General features: G+C 44.7%; 1 protein-coding gene across 1 annotated transcript in view; it reads left to right on the forward strand.

The window, feature by feature from the left end:
• Positions 1-11,736, forward strand: part of Fand (Pre-mRNA-splicing factor SYF1 fand) — a 33,224-nt gene extending 21,488 nt beyond the window's left edge. The window contains exons 17-23 of the mRNA XM_077687201.1: positions 100-175; positions 579-688; positions 2,396-2,599; positions 4,031-4,217; positions 5,043-5,151; positions 6,239-6,354; positions 11,601-11,736. Of these exons, the coding sequence (XP_077543327.1) occupies positions 100-175; positions 579-688; positions 2,396-2,599; positions 4,031-4,217; positions 5,043-5,151; positions 6,239-6,354; positions 11,601-11,659 (861 nt within the window). The 3' untranslated portion in view covers positions 11,660-11,736. The remainder of the gene's footprint in view (positions 1-99; positions 176-578; positions 689-2,395; positions 2,600-4,030; positions 4,218-5,042; positions 5,152-6,238; positions 6,355-11,600) is intronic.
• The last annotated feature ends 3,285 nt before the right edge of the window (positions 11,737-15,021 follow it).

Below are 15,021 nucleotides of genomic sequence, written 5' to 3' on the forward strand. Positions count from 1 at the left end.
TGTAACCATTTGATGATTAACTAGATTGCTTGCCTACTTGCCGGTATCTGCCGTTCAAATTTGATCATCCACATCTGTTCCCATCTTGCTTTCTTGCAGGGTGGCACCAAACTTGAGAGGGCGCGTGATCTTTTTGAGCAGTGTCTTGAAGGTTGCCCAGCAAAATTTGCCAAAGGTGTGTGTGTGCATTTTTATTTATGTAGGGGGTTTTATTATAATTTACATGACTGCATTGCTGTTTTCTTTGGTGAAAATTGTGAGGATTTACACAGCTGTTTTGACGAAACATGCCTTGTTTTTTTCTCTGTTATGTTTTTCTTTCCACTGTAAGCAGAATCAGTAAGGTTTTTGACTATGAAGCACTACAATGCTTGCAGCCTTTTAGTGAACGTCATTTTCCCTGCTATTGTTGAGAGCAAGAAATGCACCATAATGTAATTCCTCTTCCTTTGAGCAAAGAGGAGTTGCTGTATTGAGTTTATTGGGGTTTGTTTACTTACCGGTGTGCAAAAAGCATTGTGATGCTTAAAAATTTTTCTATCTGAAGAAGGGATCTTAACACTGGAGCACTTTTTCAGCCCTCTACCTGCTCTACGCCAAGCTGGAGGAAGAACATGGTCTTGCACGCCATGCTATGGCCATCTATGACCGTGGCTGCAAAGCTGTGCTCCCTGAAGAGCAGTTCGAAGTAAGTTGTTGCGAGGACTTGGCCGCACCTTAGCAATAACTGGCTGTATAGTGGCCATTGTTTTACTGAGAGTTGTTCAATATATGGAGTTGTGACACTCCCCATAAGGCCTATGTATCAAAAAGCGTCTTCTGCTTTATCCCCTGTGATGAAGAGTGTGCATATTGTGCTGCCCTCTATCATCGACAGGAGTTTGAGCTAGCATACAGCATATTGCAATGGTTGGCCTGCCGATAAACTCACATAAAGCTTTCTCAGAAATCAGATTAGCCCTTTTATTGCTAAGTGGAAATTTATCTAAGGTTTGAAAATTCAGCAAAAATTTGATTCAGCTACTGCCTGTTTATTTTCTGCCGCGGGATGTCGTGCATAAGCATGTGTGCTAGTTCAAAATTCTGTGAGCAGATGGCAGCACAGTACACATGCCCCACATCACAGAAAGACAAATGAGGGGATGCTTGTTGATGGGGAATTCTGCAGCATCATACATTAAAGAAATCTGTGTGTGGCTGATCTAGCGGCTTGGGCACATTGCTGAGCACAAGGTTGCAAGTGCCATTCCTGACTGTCAAGGTTAAAACAAATGCTTGTGTGCGATATTTCGGCTAGCATTAAAAAATCATGCACTTTTCCGTCCAACGTCGACGATGGTTGAATGCGAAGCTTTCTCATAATGGATTCTTTGATAAGCCAATCCCACACTGTGAGTATGTGCTACTCCGGAGGTACATACCACTTTTCTATAATACCCGCAGCATCTCTCAGGTGTGCACTCCGTAGGCCTAATGTTTGGGTTTTGTGGGGTACGGTGCGAATTGGTACCTGCTGCTTGGTTCTCAGTGAGAAATTTTTTGAGTGGGTGCCAGTTCGAGGGGTTAAACCCCAAGATGTGACGTTAAGCATAACGTCCTAAACCTCAAAATGGGAATTTAGGCCTAACGTCTTGTGGCTAACAGCTTTGTGGCGCGCAGAGCAACACCATTCTCATCCTTTTGTCGGCCTGTGGGTAACGGCTGTCGATATCCCCTCACAACATGACGTTAGGCCTATTTACATTGTGCTGTCACACGCCTGCGTCACCTCCTTCCTCTGCTGCACGTGAACCTTTAGCGGAGGGTGTGTAACGGCGCTGTCGCCAAGCTTCGCAGGGAAGTGTTTTAATTTTGCTACACTATCCCCACGACCATCATCATTGTCAAAGAAAGTTGGCTTTCCTGCACGGTGAATTCGCGTTACAGACGCCATCAGTGAGAACACTAAAGCTTCGCTTTAAAGAAACGTAGGTTAGCTCCAGCCCTCCATAACAGCGTGCCTTGTTGCCCAGCGGTAGCCTTTGCGTGCACAGCCCCAAATTGTAATATTTTTCTTTATCATTTTGGTAGTACAATGTCCATACAACCACCACCCTTCCTTCAGTTACTATCACCATGAGTACACCTGTATTGTGAATTTGTAATGAAAGGACATTTCAGGAATTCTCTCTTTTTAGCAACTTTCATCACAATTGCTTGCACTTTGGGTGGCCAGCTTTAAAGTAGGCTTCTTTTGTGTTTCTTCCAAGGCTTTGTGCTGGTTGATTGCTTGGTTAGCATTCCGTATCTGAGCTCGTGGCTTTCACCTGCGGAACACCCACATATCTATAGCACCATAGTACATACTTTGGGCTGTAGGCAGCGCTAACATACAGGTTTCCTGGTCTTCTCCCAGATGTTCAACATCTACATCCTGAAGGCAGCTGAAATTTACGGACTGACACATACCCGGGAGATCTACGAGCGAGCCATCGAGCTTCTCCCCGACAGCCAGGCGCGGCTGATGTGTGTGCGCTTCGCTGACCTTGAGCGGAAATTGGGTGAAATCGACCGTGCTCGGGCAATATACGCACACTGCAGCCAGATGTGTGATCCGAGGGTGAGTGATGCTGGGGCCAACTCTTCTCTGCTCACGATTGGGAGAGGTTGCAAAGGTTGTCTAAACTAGTGGCATGCTCAGTGCTGGTCATTTTCCGGTGATTATGGCATGCCAGCAAAATTGCAGTAGCAAAAGTATAAATTTCTGCAATCTTAATGAAGTATCGTTTAACTGCGGTTCTTAGAAGTGCAGCCTTGGGGTTAAAGTTGCACATCCAGATTTGCATGAATACAACTCGGCATGCTGGTGAATGTAACTCTGTTGTCCCCTTTGCTAACCTGGTTGTCTGATGAATGCCCTCATCAATTTACTGTTAATGTGACAATGCACTGATTTCACAAGAGCATTAGCCAAATTTTTGTTGCTCACATCATCCAGATAGGGGCCCAAGTACAAGCGCCATGGGTTTTCTTGATGTCACTTTTTTGGCTTGACTTTTTTGAAGCCAAATTCAGCTATCGACTGAATGACAAGGGTACAGTTACTGGAAGTGACTAAGTTTCGTTCTCATGTTTGGCCACTCTGAGTTTCACTTAAGCTGGTGGTGTTAGATCTGCATTTAATACCCCTGACACACGGGCACTTTCAGTCCAGATTGAAGCGAAGCGTGATTGACTTTTCGAGTGCGCTCGACGCATTACCGCTGCTACATGGCACGTTTCGATCCCAATCGAGAAGTTGCACAGGTTTTACGCACGTGTGCCAGATGGCGCTAAAAATGTACTTTGCGGCCGGCGTTTGGTAACTTTGTGCGGTCGTAGTTATAGAGAACTATATAAATGTTACAGCACGCTTATTTGGGTAAAGTTGTCACCTTCTGTGCCATTAATGAGTGGGGGCGAGAGTATCATCGCTTTCGCCCGATCGCGCTTGAGAAACCAAGATTGAGTTTGAGCTCGATCGCGATTGAAACTGCCGTGTAGCAGCGCCCGATCCAGATTGAGCTCGATCTGGATCGACTCAATCGCGATTGAAAGTGCCCATGTGACAGGGGTATAATATAGTTATGTAGCTGGAACACCCCCCCCCTCCCCACCCTCGTCTTTTGTACTAGTCTGCCACTTGTACCACCGCTCATGTAATGCCTTCTACTTGGAGGCCCCTGAAGTATGAAAAAAAAAAAAATTTAACTTGGGCTGCTTGGCTGACATGCACTTTCTATTACATGTTCAGTGGGAAGTGCATAACTGCACAAGATAGCTGCAGAATGAAAGGATTACTTGTGATATGTAGTGCACAAAGAAGCCATTGAGCTATACCCTACAATTCATGGAGTCAAAATGCAGCTCAGAAACCCAGCAAGTTAGCAAGGCTTCTGGCCAGAGTAGCTGGGAAACTGCCTTCTGTCATACAGGATGATGAGCAGTGTTTGCTACGCATGAAGGGCTGATTGGCAGCGTGGTGACCATTCTATGTACTGATGCCATGCAGACCACAGCAGACTTCTGGAACACCTGGAAAGAGTTTGAGGTGCACCACGGCAATGAGGATACCATGAGGGAAATGCTGCGCATCAAGCGCAGTGTCCAGGCAATGTACAACACCCAAGTCAACTTCATGACTGCCCAAATGCTGAGTGCAACAGCAAAGGAAGCCGCAGCTGCAGCCGGCAGCGAGGGTGAGTCAGCCCTTCAGGATTGCTGTGGCCATTTGCATGGCCGTTTGTCAGGCTCTGTGGTTTCGCTGGTGCCTATAGTAACAATGTCCTACAGTATAGCTTTCTGTTTTTATGAACGAGATCGACTGTTACAAGTTTTCACTCATTTCTATCAGGGCACTGTTGATGCAAGAAGCATTTTTTAACAGTAGCCCAAGCGTTTTTTGTGAGTATATGGCTACAGGTGTTGCAGGCGTGCCTCCTGGAAGAGATCAATCTCCGGCATGCCCATAGCATTGGCTCTTCAGTCACTGGTTCAACGGCCTTTACACTTTTGTGTCCATTTTTAATGCATTAGAGCAGGGGTCTGCTCACATCAGTGAGCAGACCCCTGCTCATGTGAGCAGACCCCTGCAGACCCCTGCTCACTGATGTGAGCCCCTGCTCACATCAGTGAGCAGGGGCCGCAGGCATGAAATTTAATCCCGCAAGGGCCGGGACAGCGAAGAAGGTCGAAACAAAAGGGGGGGAGGCCTTGTCCTTTCCCATACCTTGTAAATATGCCGGGTTATTTCTAAATGGAATTTGGTGTGAGGATTCGAGGGACATATCGATATCAAAAATATCAACATTCATGCATTTTCTCTAAAAAACGAATAAAAATAAATGAACGAAGAAACTCATGACCAGGCCGGGCCACAATCGAAAGGTCCGCGGGCCGCATGCAGCCCACGGGCCGCGTGTTTGAGACCCTTGCGTTAGAGTGACCACTGAGTGACATTGGGGAGCTAATTTCACTGCAGGATCTATCAGTGTAAGTAATAATTCATGTTGAAATGACTGCAGAGGCTCCAAAGGACTCAATGCAGCAGTTGGAGGCTGCTGCCAAGGTGCTGGCTGAAGAGGCCAGGAAAGACACCGCCAGGATGCCTGGCAAAGATATCCTGTTTGTCAGGTGAGTAGCCCCAACTTGAGGCAGACTCGGCACAGCAGTTCAACTGGTTGGCTACGGTCAAATGCCTAGTCTTCCGGACGCGCTTTTGAGCACTTCCTGGTAAAATGGTGCATTAATTGTTCTTGTAGTTCTCTCTGACTCTTTTGCAGACAGTAACTGATGCTGCAAAGGCTATTTTGTTACATTTCTCAGAGTTTAGAAGTAACGTTTGTACAGTGTTACTATTTGAATAATAATTTTCCGAAGGAATTGGAAAAGAAATTGTGGGCAACCCAAAACATCAGCAGCAACTTGCTTTAGAAAGGACAGTGAAGCCGCTTCTTAATATTGTCTAATCAGTTTGTGAAGCTAATGTCTGCACTTTGTAGCTCATGTTCTCAGTTTTTTCAGCCAGTTTACAGCAGCTTTTTTGTCAAAAAAAGAAAAAAAACGCTAAAAACTGCCATTTTCCTGGCACCATCCTCCTCGCATCCCTTGGTGATGCTTGCTGTGATGACACAGCGGCAAGCCTGCAGACTAGCACGCTTAATATGCATATAGACTGTGCCTAAACAAGATCAAAGTTGGTAGTAACCTTGAAATAGGGGAGCTTAAAAATATGAGATAGCACAAGGCCATATTTTACCTCAGCCATGCAATGCAGCCACAAATATAAATTTTACAAATTACCTTTGGAACCCCTTAGCACCAAATGACATGATGAGAAAGCTGGCAAGCCCAGTGTAAACGCGCCTTAGTGGTGGATAATGCGCCAAAACTTTCTCCTTATGCTGCACACGCCCTGTTCAACCACCAGAGACTCTGTAGAGCTGCCTGGCTTCCAATCAATTCTCCTTTGAAATTCTTATTGGCAGCATGCACTGGGCTGTGAAGCTACATTGCGCAAGTGCCCAAGTGCTCTGACGTGCACACTTGCTTAGAGTGGAGTGTCGCCAAGTGTATCCGCCGGCAGCACCAACAGCTGTTCAGTGTTGCTTTTTGTGCCTACTGTGCCAGCGCGCTGCGGTGGGATCATGGGTGTGTTGTGGCAAGGGTATCGAAGCATGGGACAGTGGCACTAAGCATAACCTTTTGCTTGTCCTTGAAGGGGTGGCACCACCGAAGACGAGCAGAGTTTGGCGGAGCGTAGCCGCACTACTAATCCGGATGAAATCAACATCGATGAAGAAGAGGACGGCTCCGATGATGAGCAGCAAGTGGAAGGTGAGCTTTTAGTGTGAAGGGCAAACACCTGCTACAGCTTACTCTGATGAGTGAGATGCGGTTCAAAGTATACAATGCTGTTAATGGGAGGGGTGATGTGAAAGTTTTTCATGTTTGTATGTAATAGAAACAGCACTATGATGCTTGCAGCATGCGTACATTGTGCACGCATAGATGCCAAACATCGCAAGTTAAGAATCATATGTTTAAAATAAAAAAAGGGGGGCATACCAAAACAAAAGTGCACGACACTGGGAGCTGTCATCCGGGTTAAGTAAACAAGTTTTGTAGGGATTTTTTACAGTTAGCCATGAATTGACAGTAAGATCCTCTTGTACTGCTATGTGCAAGGTTGTAGGATCCATGCTGTAGTTGCGGGGAAGGTGAATATATATGAAAATATCCGTCTGTACAAGATTTTGGCACTTGATAGAGGGCCCCAGGGTGCCCAAATTAATTTGCAGCCCATCAATTATGTCACCAGATTTAATTTCAATGCATAAAACCTCATTTCGATTTTGATATGAAAGGTCTACGCCCGTTACAACGGACCCTCAGAATCCGGAAAAAAACGTCCGCTGTAGCCGAAGTATGCAGTATCCGACCGGGGGGGGAAGGGGGGGGGGGGGGGGTGAGAGCCTTAAAGTGGGTACGGCCAACGTTTGCACTGGCACTTGGAAAAGGCCTAGCGCATGCGGTCAAGCGTGTAAAGACGCATGATGAGCAAATAAAGCAGCAAGAATATTACTAGGCGCAATTATTAAGCAGCTATAAAACATCAGGCATGGCCATCAGCATTAGCTAGGCTCTTTTAAATCCCCTCACGACGAGGCAGGTTTTCCCGAAACCGTTTGTCAACAAATCAAATCGCTGGCTGACGTTCCCTCAAGGTGGCTTACATTTTTAGCGATTTTAGTCTGGTCATTGAAACAGCCGTAATGAAATAATCTGATGACGGACAGCTGTAAAATCGAAAGTTAGACCAGTTGGACTGTGCACGGTTACCGGCAGATTGCACACAGTGGATGGGGAACAACCCCCCTACTTGAGGCATTTCTTACCTTTTTCACCGAACGGAATGGGAACGATGCATGCGTGGGAATAATAAAACCCGAACTTCACTTAACCCGAGTTTTTTATTACCGTACATAAAAAGACTGACGAGGGCAGACTCGCCTCCGAGTGCACCACTTTGAGTATTCGATAGCCCTGTTTTCAATCTCACGGGAGTCGCGTTTATCGGCAGCCAGCGGCCTTGTTCTTGACGGTAGAGCGGACCGCCTGTTTAGACAGGCCTGTACTTCTGGCGATGTCGGCAGTTTTTGACCCATGTTCAACAGCGTTAATTACACTTAATTAACAGTGAAATTAGCCACCCTGCCGCTCATGCCGCTGGTCGCACAAAAAAAAAAAAAAAAGAAAAGCCACTGGCTTGGCTTGGCTGCGCCATAGAGAAAGATGGCTGCGCCAACGACTTGGCTGTCAGCAATGTTGCCAGACAACAGTTTTCTTGCCAAAATAAACAAAGAAAAAGCACATCGGGTGCCGGCCCCACGGAAGTCCGCTATAAACATTCAGTCGAAACAATTTTCGCCTAATATTTAGTCTGTTGTAGCCGATAGTCTGCTCTAGCCGGGTCCGTTATGAGTGGAGTGGACTCCATTTAAAATGCATGGGGACCAGACAAACCAACAGAAATGGTCTGTTGTAACCGAAAGTCCGTTGTTGCCGGATCCGCTGTAACGAGCGTAGACAATCTGATGAACGGCACAAGAATTGCTACAAGTCACATTACCAGTCATTATGCACAAAATTCCAACATTATGTAGTTTTTTCATCCATGTTCACATTTTAGATTTAGGGCCTTCTACACTCAATGTATATAGTATGAGCACTTTTAGTAAGGCACGATTTAACAGCGAAGCTGTTTAGCAAATCGTAATTTTTCCTGTCTGCAGTTTAAAATACCAGGAAAATGCCGAGTGCACACACGTGAACATGTGCCTCGCTTCGACCGCCCGGCAGTTAAAAAAAACCAAGAAAATGCTGAGCACTCGTGTGTGCGTGCCTCGTGACGACTGCCCAGCCTCCTTGGCACACAGTTGTCAAGCCAAGCATACCCACTTAATAAGGAGATAGACCAAAATGGACTGGGGAAAACAAACCTTCAGTGTTCGCCATAATCATGGCAACACTTGCTCTGAAAGAGAAAGACACGTCACAGCGTACACCCCTTAAAGGGGATGTTCAATGATTATCACTTAAAAAATGCAATAATGGAGTAAAGGTGCGGCAGTGAAGAAGAAGCAAAGCGACTGCAATCGTGGACCTAAACCATCATGAAGGGTTGTGAAGGTTGCATACAGTTTTGCTACTTCTAGTCTTACGTGCTGGTTAGTGTGAACTTCCTTCATTTTTTTTTAAAGGAGGGAGGAGAAAAAGCTGCAAAAGCTTGCTGCTTGATGTGTACTGCACTATTTTCAGGATGCTTGAAGACTCTAAAAGTGCCCATAGCCTGAATAAACACCAACATAATTCTGATTCACAAGCAGGAGTACACCAAGAACCTTAACCCTTTGTGGTCCATACCTTTTACCCACTTTCCAGCCGTTCTAGCCCGCAACTATTTTGCCAGTTTCTGACGCCGCGAAGAAAAACACAAACCATGCAAGAAAAACTCACAGAAACTTTATTCTTTCTGTTATATTCTGCTTGCAACTCCTTTGCTGGTATTTGAGCAGCGTGTGAAACCGCTCAAAGCATTCTCCTAGGTGCAGGCCTGCAGGCCAGGGTTGTTTCTGCAGGTTTCGCAGAAAAACAGTTTCTTTCCTGCCTCCTTTTGTTTTCCTATCGCTACAAACAGCACAGTCGTTGCTGCTTTGGCCTGGGAGCTTGTAGATAAAATGGCTCATCCTACCTAGCTTTTCCTTGCACTCCATTTGAGCTGACGGGCCCTGCTTTTTGGCTCGAGCACTCAGATCACCCACCAGCCGTTGGATGAGGTTGCGGCAATACTGCAAGTTTCGCTTCTCTCTTTCTTGCCATGATTTTGCAGCTGTGTGCGCCTCCAAATAAAACTACTGACAATGGAAACCTCTAAATTCCAGTAAAAAAGCTTTCGCCACCATTTCATTGTCTTTCATCAAGTGCATAGCTCACAGAGTAATGATCCACACGGTGCTGTCTCCACCGCCGTCATGGTCTTCGTCACTTGCTTCTGTCGAATTATTGTCATCACTTACTGATGAAAGCACGCAGTTCTCTTCCTCACTGAAGTCATCATCGCGTTCGCTAAGTGCACCACCGTAGAACGCACGCGATCATAAAGTGGCCATACTTCTCAGCGAACAGCACTCATGTGAAAACACTCTGGAATCCAGAACGCCCGTGCTGAACATTGTGCTGCACCCTAGTGAAAAAAGAAGAAAACCTCAACAAAGTTCATTTGTTCCTCAAGAGATGGCACATCATGTACACAAGGAATGCGGGCACATCACACAGTGATAAAAACCTTGAAATTTAACCTTGAGCACCCAAGTCGGGCATACTCCAGCAGCGGGCCGCCACAGCCGTGTTGCGCTTTCGGGCAGCACCTCACAACAGACTGCAAAGGGTTACAAACTACGGACCCATCAGCCTGCTCTCAGTTGTTTACCAAATAGTTATTCGAATAAGTGCCAGCCTAGATTCCCAACAACCCAGTGAGCAGGCCGGGTTTAGGAAAGGATACTCAGCAATGGGTCACGTCCATGTCGTCAGTCAAGTGGTAGAAAAATCCGCGAGCATAATAAACCCCTGTACGTGGTATTTATAGACTACGAAAAAGCGTTTGATTCAGTAAGCACCGCGGTAGTGCCGGAAGCGTGGAAAGACAAGGGAATAGGGGAGACCCACATAAGACTCGTGGATGACATATATAGCATGTACAGGCAGGATAATCCTTCACAAGCAAAGCGACAAATTCCAGATGTGAAAAGGTGTACAACAGAGATGTACCGTCTCACCAAAACTGTTCACAGCATGCCTGTGCACAGGTTGCACTCACGGGTGCCAGGTGGCGCTAAAAATGTACTTTCCCAATCAAGAAGCTTGATTGGGAAAACACAGGATTACGGATGAACAGAGAATACTTGAGCCGTTTGAGGTGTGCGGACGACATGGTCTTGCTAAGCAGTCTGCAGAATACCCACAAAAAATGCTTGGGGGACTAAATTTAGAAAGCAGGGCCGTGGGGCTAGAAATAAATATGAATAAATCTAAAGTAATGATGAATAAACATGCTGAAAGTGCCCTGTTCACTATATGTAACGAAACACTAGAACAAGTAGAAGATTATAACTACCTCGGTCAGGTTGTCTGTGCTGATCTTAACCACGAGAAAGAAATCTGAGGCAGAATAGGTTTGCGCTGGGGTGCACTTGGCAAACACTATAAAATAATAAAAAGTAAGCTACCTTAATCACTGAAAAGAAGAATATACAACCAATGCGTCGTGCTGGTGATCACATATGGACAGGAAACTTGGCACTTTACTTAACAACTTGAAAGCAAACTTAGGCCAGCTCAGCAGGCCATGGGAAGGAGAATGATGGGAGTTATGGTAAGGGAGAGGAAACCAGCTTCCTGGATCAGAGAGCAAAGCTGAGTAGAGGAGATCATAGTCCAAATAAAGAAAAAGAAATGGGCTCGGTCTAACCACGCAGTTGGGCGAAATGACAACTGGTACACCACCGGAGTAACAGAGCGGATACCGGGAAATGGGTCTAGGCGAAGGGTGAGGCCAATAGCTCGATGGGGAGACGAAATAAGGAAATTGGGAGGCAAAGAATGCACTTGAGCGGCGTGGGACAGGAGTGGTTGGAGGTCAGTGGGCGAGGGATTCATCCTGCAGTGGGCCTAGTAGGATGACGGTGATGACTCATGCCGTACATATTTTAGCCATGAACATGACACACCTGACTAAGCTTTGTTTGGTGTTCCTTGGCCTTTGCGCCACAAATACACACATGTACACACATTATTGGGTCCCCTTTGAATCAGTGAGAGGAATGATATTTCTTGGTGCTTAGGATTTTTTTTAAAATCAGAGTCCTAACCCTGTCAAGGCATTCTGTGGAATGGGGTGGAAGTTTAATTTATTAATCCGGAGATTCCACTGCATTGCTTGATCGTGGCCATTGTGTGTGCAGCTAACATTTACTCTCTCTCTCTCTCTCTCTCCCCCTCCTGTTCTTTTTTTCTCCCAGAGGTGTCGGTGGAACAGAGGTGTGTTCCAGAAGAAGTATTTGGAGACCTCAAGAAGTAACCAGACAGCTTATGGCTGACAATTGTGTTTATACAAGCCTCCATGAGGAATAAAAAGAGTTTTACTTTTTGCTGCTCTTCAAAGCTGCTCTTCAATGCTCTTTGTACTTCCCGCTGTAAAAAGCAGATAAAGTTTTGAAAATCTTCTATTCACATACCATTAGCATGTGTGCAAACTGGTTTCAGTTCAATTTTGAGTCATACTATGGCTCTTAAACTGGTCCTGCGGTATTGCTGATAAATGCTTTCACTTTTTTCTTCAATCTTGGGATCCCAGGGGAAGCTGTAGTAGTTAACCATCATCATAGAAAGGCCCTCTACAATTGGGTGCCTTTTTTAGTCTCTAGTGTAATTGCAATTTTCTTCAAAGCGGCTGTTGAATGCTTTTGTTCTGTAAATAAAAGGGAGCTGGCTAATAATGGTGATATTGCTTCTGTAATGTCATAAGTACACAAAAAATGATTGGACTTTGAAGAACATGGGAAAAAGAGAAAAACATTTTGAGTAAGTTTATTATTAGTTACCCAATCTGTGTATAGCAGTAATATTTGGATTGGATATTTTGTGGCCACTTGGCATAAGTACTGCATGCACTTATTAACCATATTCTAAAAGAGTTTTAGATGTTGGAGAAAAAGAAAATCGAAAAAATAGTTGCAAAGGCCCTTTGTAGGGGCCATAAAGGCAATGTACATCCTTGTTTGATTTTGACTAGCCAGTGATAAAGCACTCAACAGGCATAATTGTTAATTATTTAGCTTAATTGTTTGAAGTTTGTGTTAAAATTGACTTAATTATTATTATGGCATTGCAATCTTTTGAATGAAGTGAACTTCTATTAAAGCGTCCTTTAAAGCATAGCCTTAAAGTTTAACATTTCTGACAATATGGCTGTCTGTCTCCCAGCTTGTGCCACTCAAAAGACTGGCACATGAGTTATCTGATGTTCACAATCAGCACATACAATAGTTGAATTTGTGCTGAATAGGCAGTACTATATAAGCATCCCGTAGTTTTAAATAACCATAAAGGTAGCAGATCGGTGACATTCTATTTAAGGTGCTAAATAAGCAGTATTAATGCGTGGAATTTAAATAGCAGTAAAAGTTTGCATTTCACCTCGTCATCAACAGTGGTAGGTGGACGTCATCTGCAGGACGAAAGCCTCTCTCAGTCAGCCTATTTCCACTTTGTGATGCACTAGCTGAGGCCACTTTTTATTCTTGAACTTCCCTCCATTTAGTTCCATGGTACTTGTCCTGTTCCCTGCAGCCAGACTATACCTGTTGTTCATTCTTCTCACTGTATCCCACACGAGTGATGCACCAGCTAAGGCCACTTTTTGTACTCAAACTTCCCCCTTTCGTCCTGTTCCCTGCGGCCAGATTATACGCAGTGTCCATTCTCATTGTATCCCACACGACTTCTTATTCTTCATTTGAGCAAGGACGTCCTCCGCCTGTGTTGGCTTTTTGACCACTATGCATGCTTTTTATCATTATATGTAGCATCTGACATCCTTTAGTGGCCTTTTGGCTGATCTGTTTTCTTCCAAGTTGCTCCCTAGGTTGCTAAGTTTCGGCTCCGTAAGTGAGCACTGCAAGTACGATCTGTGTGCCCTTTTTATAATTTCATTTCAGCACCAGAGGTCGTGTTCACTGTATTATTTTTAAAGTGCTCTAGATTTTTTTTTTTGTGCGTGTTTATCAGTAAGTCTGCCGCAGAATTTCTCTACACAGATCCTTTGCCAACCTGCAGAATTGTGTAGCAAAACAGTGTTTACTCTTTAAGCGACTTAAGGTTGCAAAACAGTGTTTACTCTTTAAGCGACTTAAGGTTTGCTGATGACATTGAGTGCTGTGTTTATTTGTATGCATGCCAACCGCACAAACACTATGGAATGTTTTACTTGTTCAATGTCTGGCCACACAGCGTGCAGATTCGTGTTTCTTTACATCTTGTAAAGTTGGCAGTTTGATAAACATATTCTCAGTTAATGCTGTGAATTTTGCAGCACTGGCAAAATGTTTGAAGGGCTTCATGCCTAAAAATTTTCAAAATGACACTCGTGTGAAGTTTTCTGTGCAAGTTCCATTTCACTGCTGCACAATCTGTGCCCTTTGAACGTGGTCACTTGAGATTTCTTTGTGAACTTGCCCTCCCGGTTTCTGTCAGATGCAGGGTTTCTCGCAGAGTAAGAGTGTGATCATCATCCCAGTCCACAGGACGTTCTTAAAAGCCATGCGTGACTATAGGAAATGACCATGGAAGCGCCACTTCTATAGTCTTCTAAAAATGCCTCCATCGCAATCACTTTGAGCACCGCCGTTTGGCTTGTGATTTTGGTTTGCCACATTTCTTGTTCCTTCACGGTAGTCACTCGACTACCGAACTTGCTTCCTTTTTAACATACTTTATGCGTGGCAAATCCTTAAGGCACGCTTTTGTAGCACAGGATTTAGACATAATGCAGGATGGGAAACCACTTTTTATCTCGCATGTGAACTACCTGACCACGTCTTGTCTCCATGTTTGGTGTGATTTTGCAAAGAACCATTGAATTGACAGAGCGATCATGCTTCGTCACACTCTACCGCACTCTAATTTTACTTAAGCTTGACTCTGCATGTGTGACTTAGAATTGTTTGGGCCCTTCGTCGTCTCGTCATCTTTTCAGATGAAGAGATGACGAAGAGCTTCAGAAAAGCTTCACAAGAATCGTATCTCATCATTACTAATCACTGAGCTAATATGCGTATGGTGAGCTTCTCAAGCTTCAGTATCTATACGAGCTTTCTACCAGGCATCCCAGATGCGACCTAATTTTTTTAATACGATACTCTTTCTTGGGCTACCTAAACATGACAATTTAGGCCTGTCTGCCTGCCTGTTGCTCAAATCAGCCAGCCTCCCTGCCTAAGTGAAAAAAATACTTCAATGTGTAGGCAAGACTGTTCCAAACTGCTAAACCTTTTGGCATGGCATAGCTCGTACATGTCAATATTATTCAGTGCAAAGGAAAGCTCGGGCATGTTTGAGACAGAATGCAAGTATGTAACCCAGAGTACTAGCATTCGTTTCATTAGGAACACATTGGATTGGGCCCGGTTTTACTAAGGCAAATGAAAAAAAAATGCATTAAAGATGATGATGTCAAAGAGAGGTGAGGTAAAAGAAAACACCACCCGCCCAAAAAACTGAATTCATGCTGTTTCACGTGGAATGGAAAACAAAAGATTACGAAAAAAATGCACGCTGTTCCAACGTGGAATGCGAGCAGTGCAAATGGGGGAAAATTGATTTGAACAAACTTCTATTGGATTCATCATTGGACGAGCGAGAGAGTAGAGTGAGTCGTGTCGC

Source organism: Haemaphysalis longicornis, unplaced genomic scaffold (assembly GCF_048455015.1).
Source record: "Haemaphysalis longicornis isolate Haplotype H1 unplaced genomic scaffold, Haemaphysalis longicornis Haplotype H1 scaffold_1, whole genome shotgun sequence".
Lineage (NCBI taxonomy): Eukaryota > Metazoa > Arthropoda > Arachnida > Ixodida > Ixodidae > Haemaphysalis > Haemaphysalis longicornis.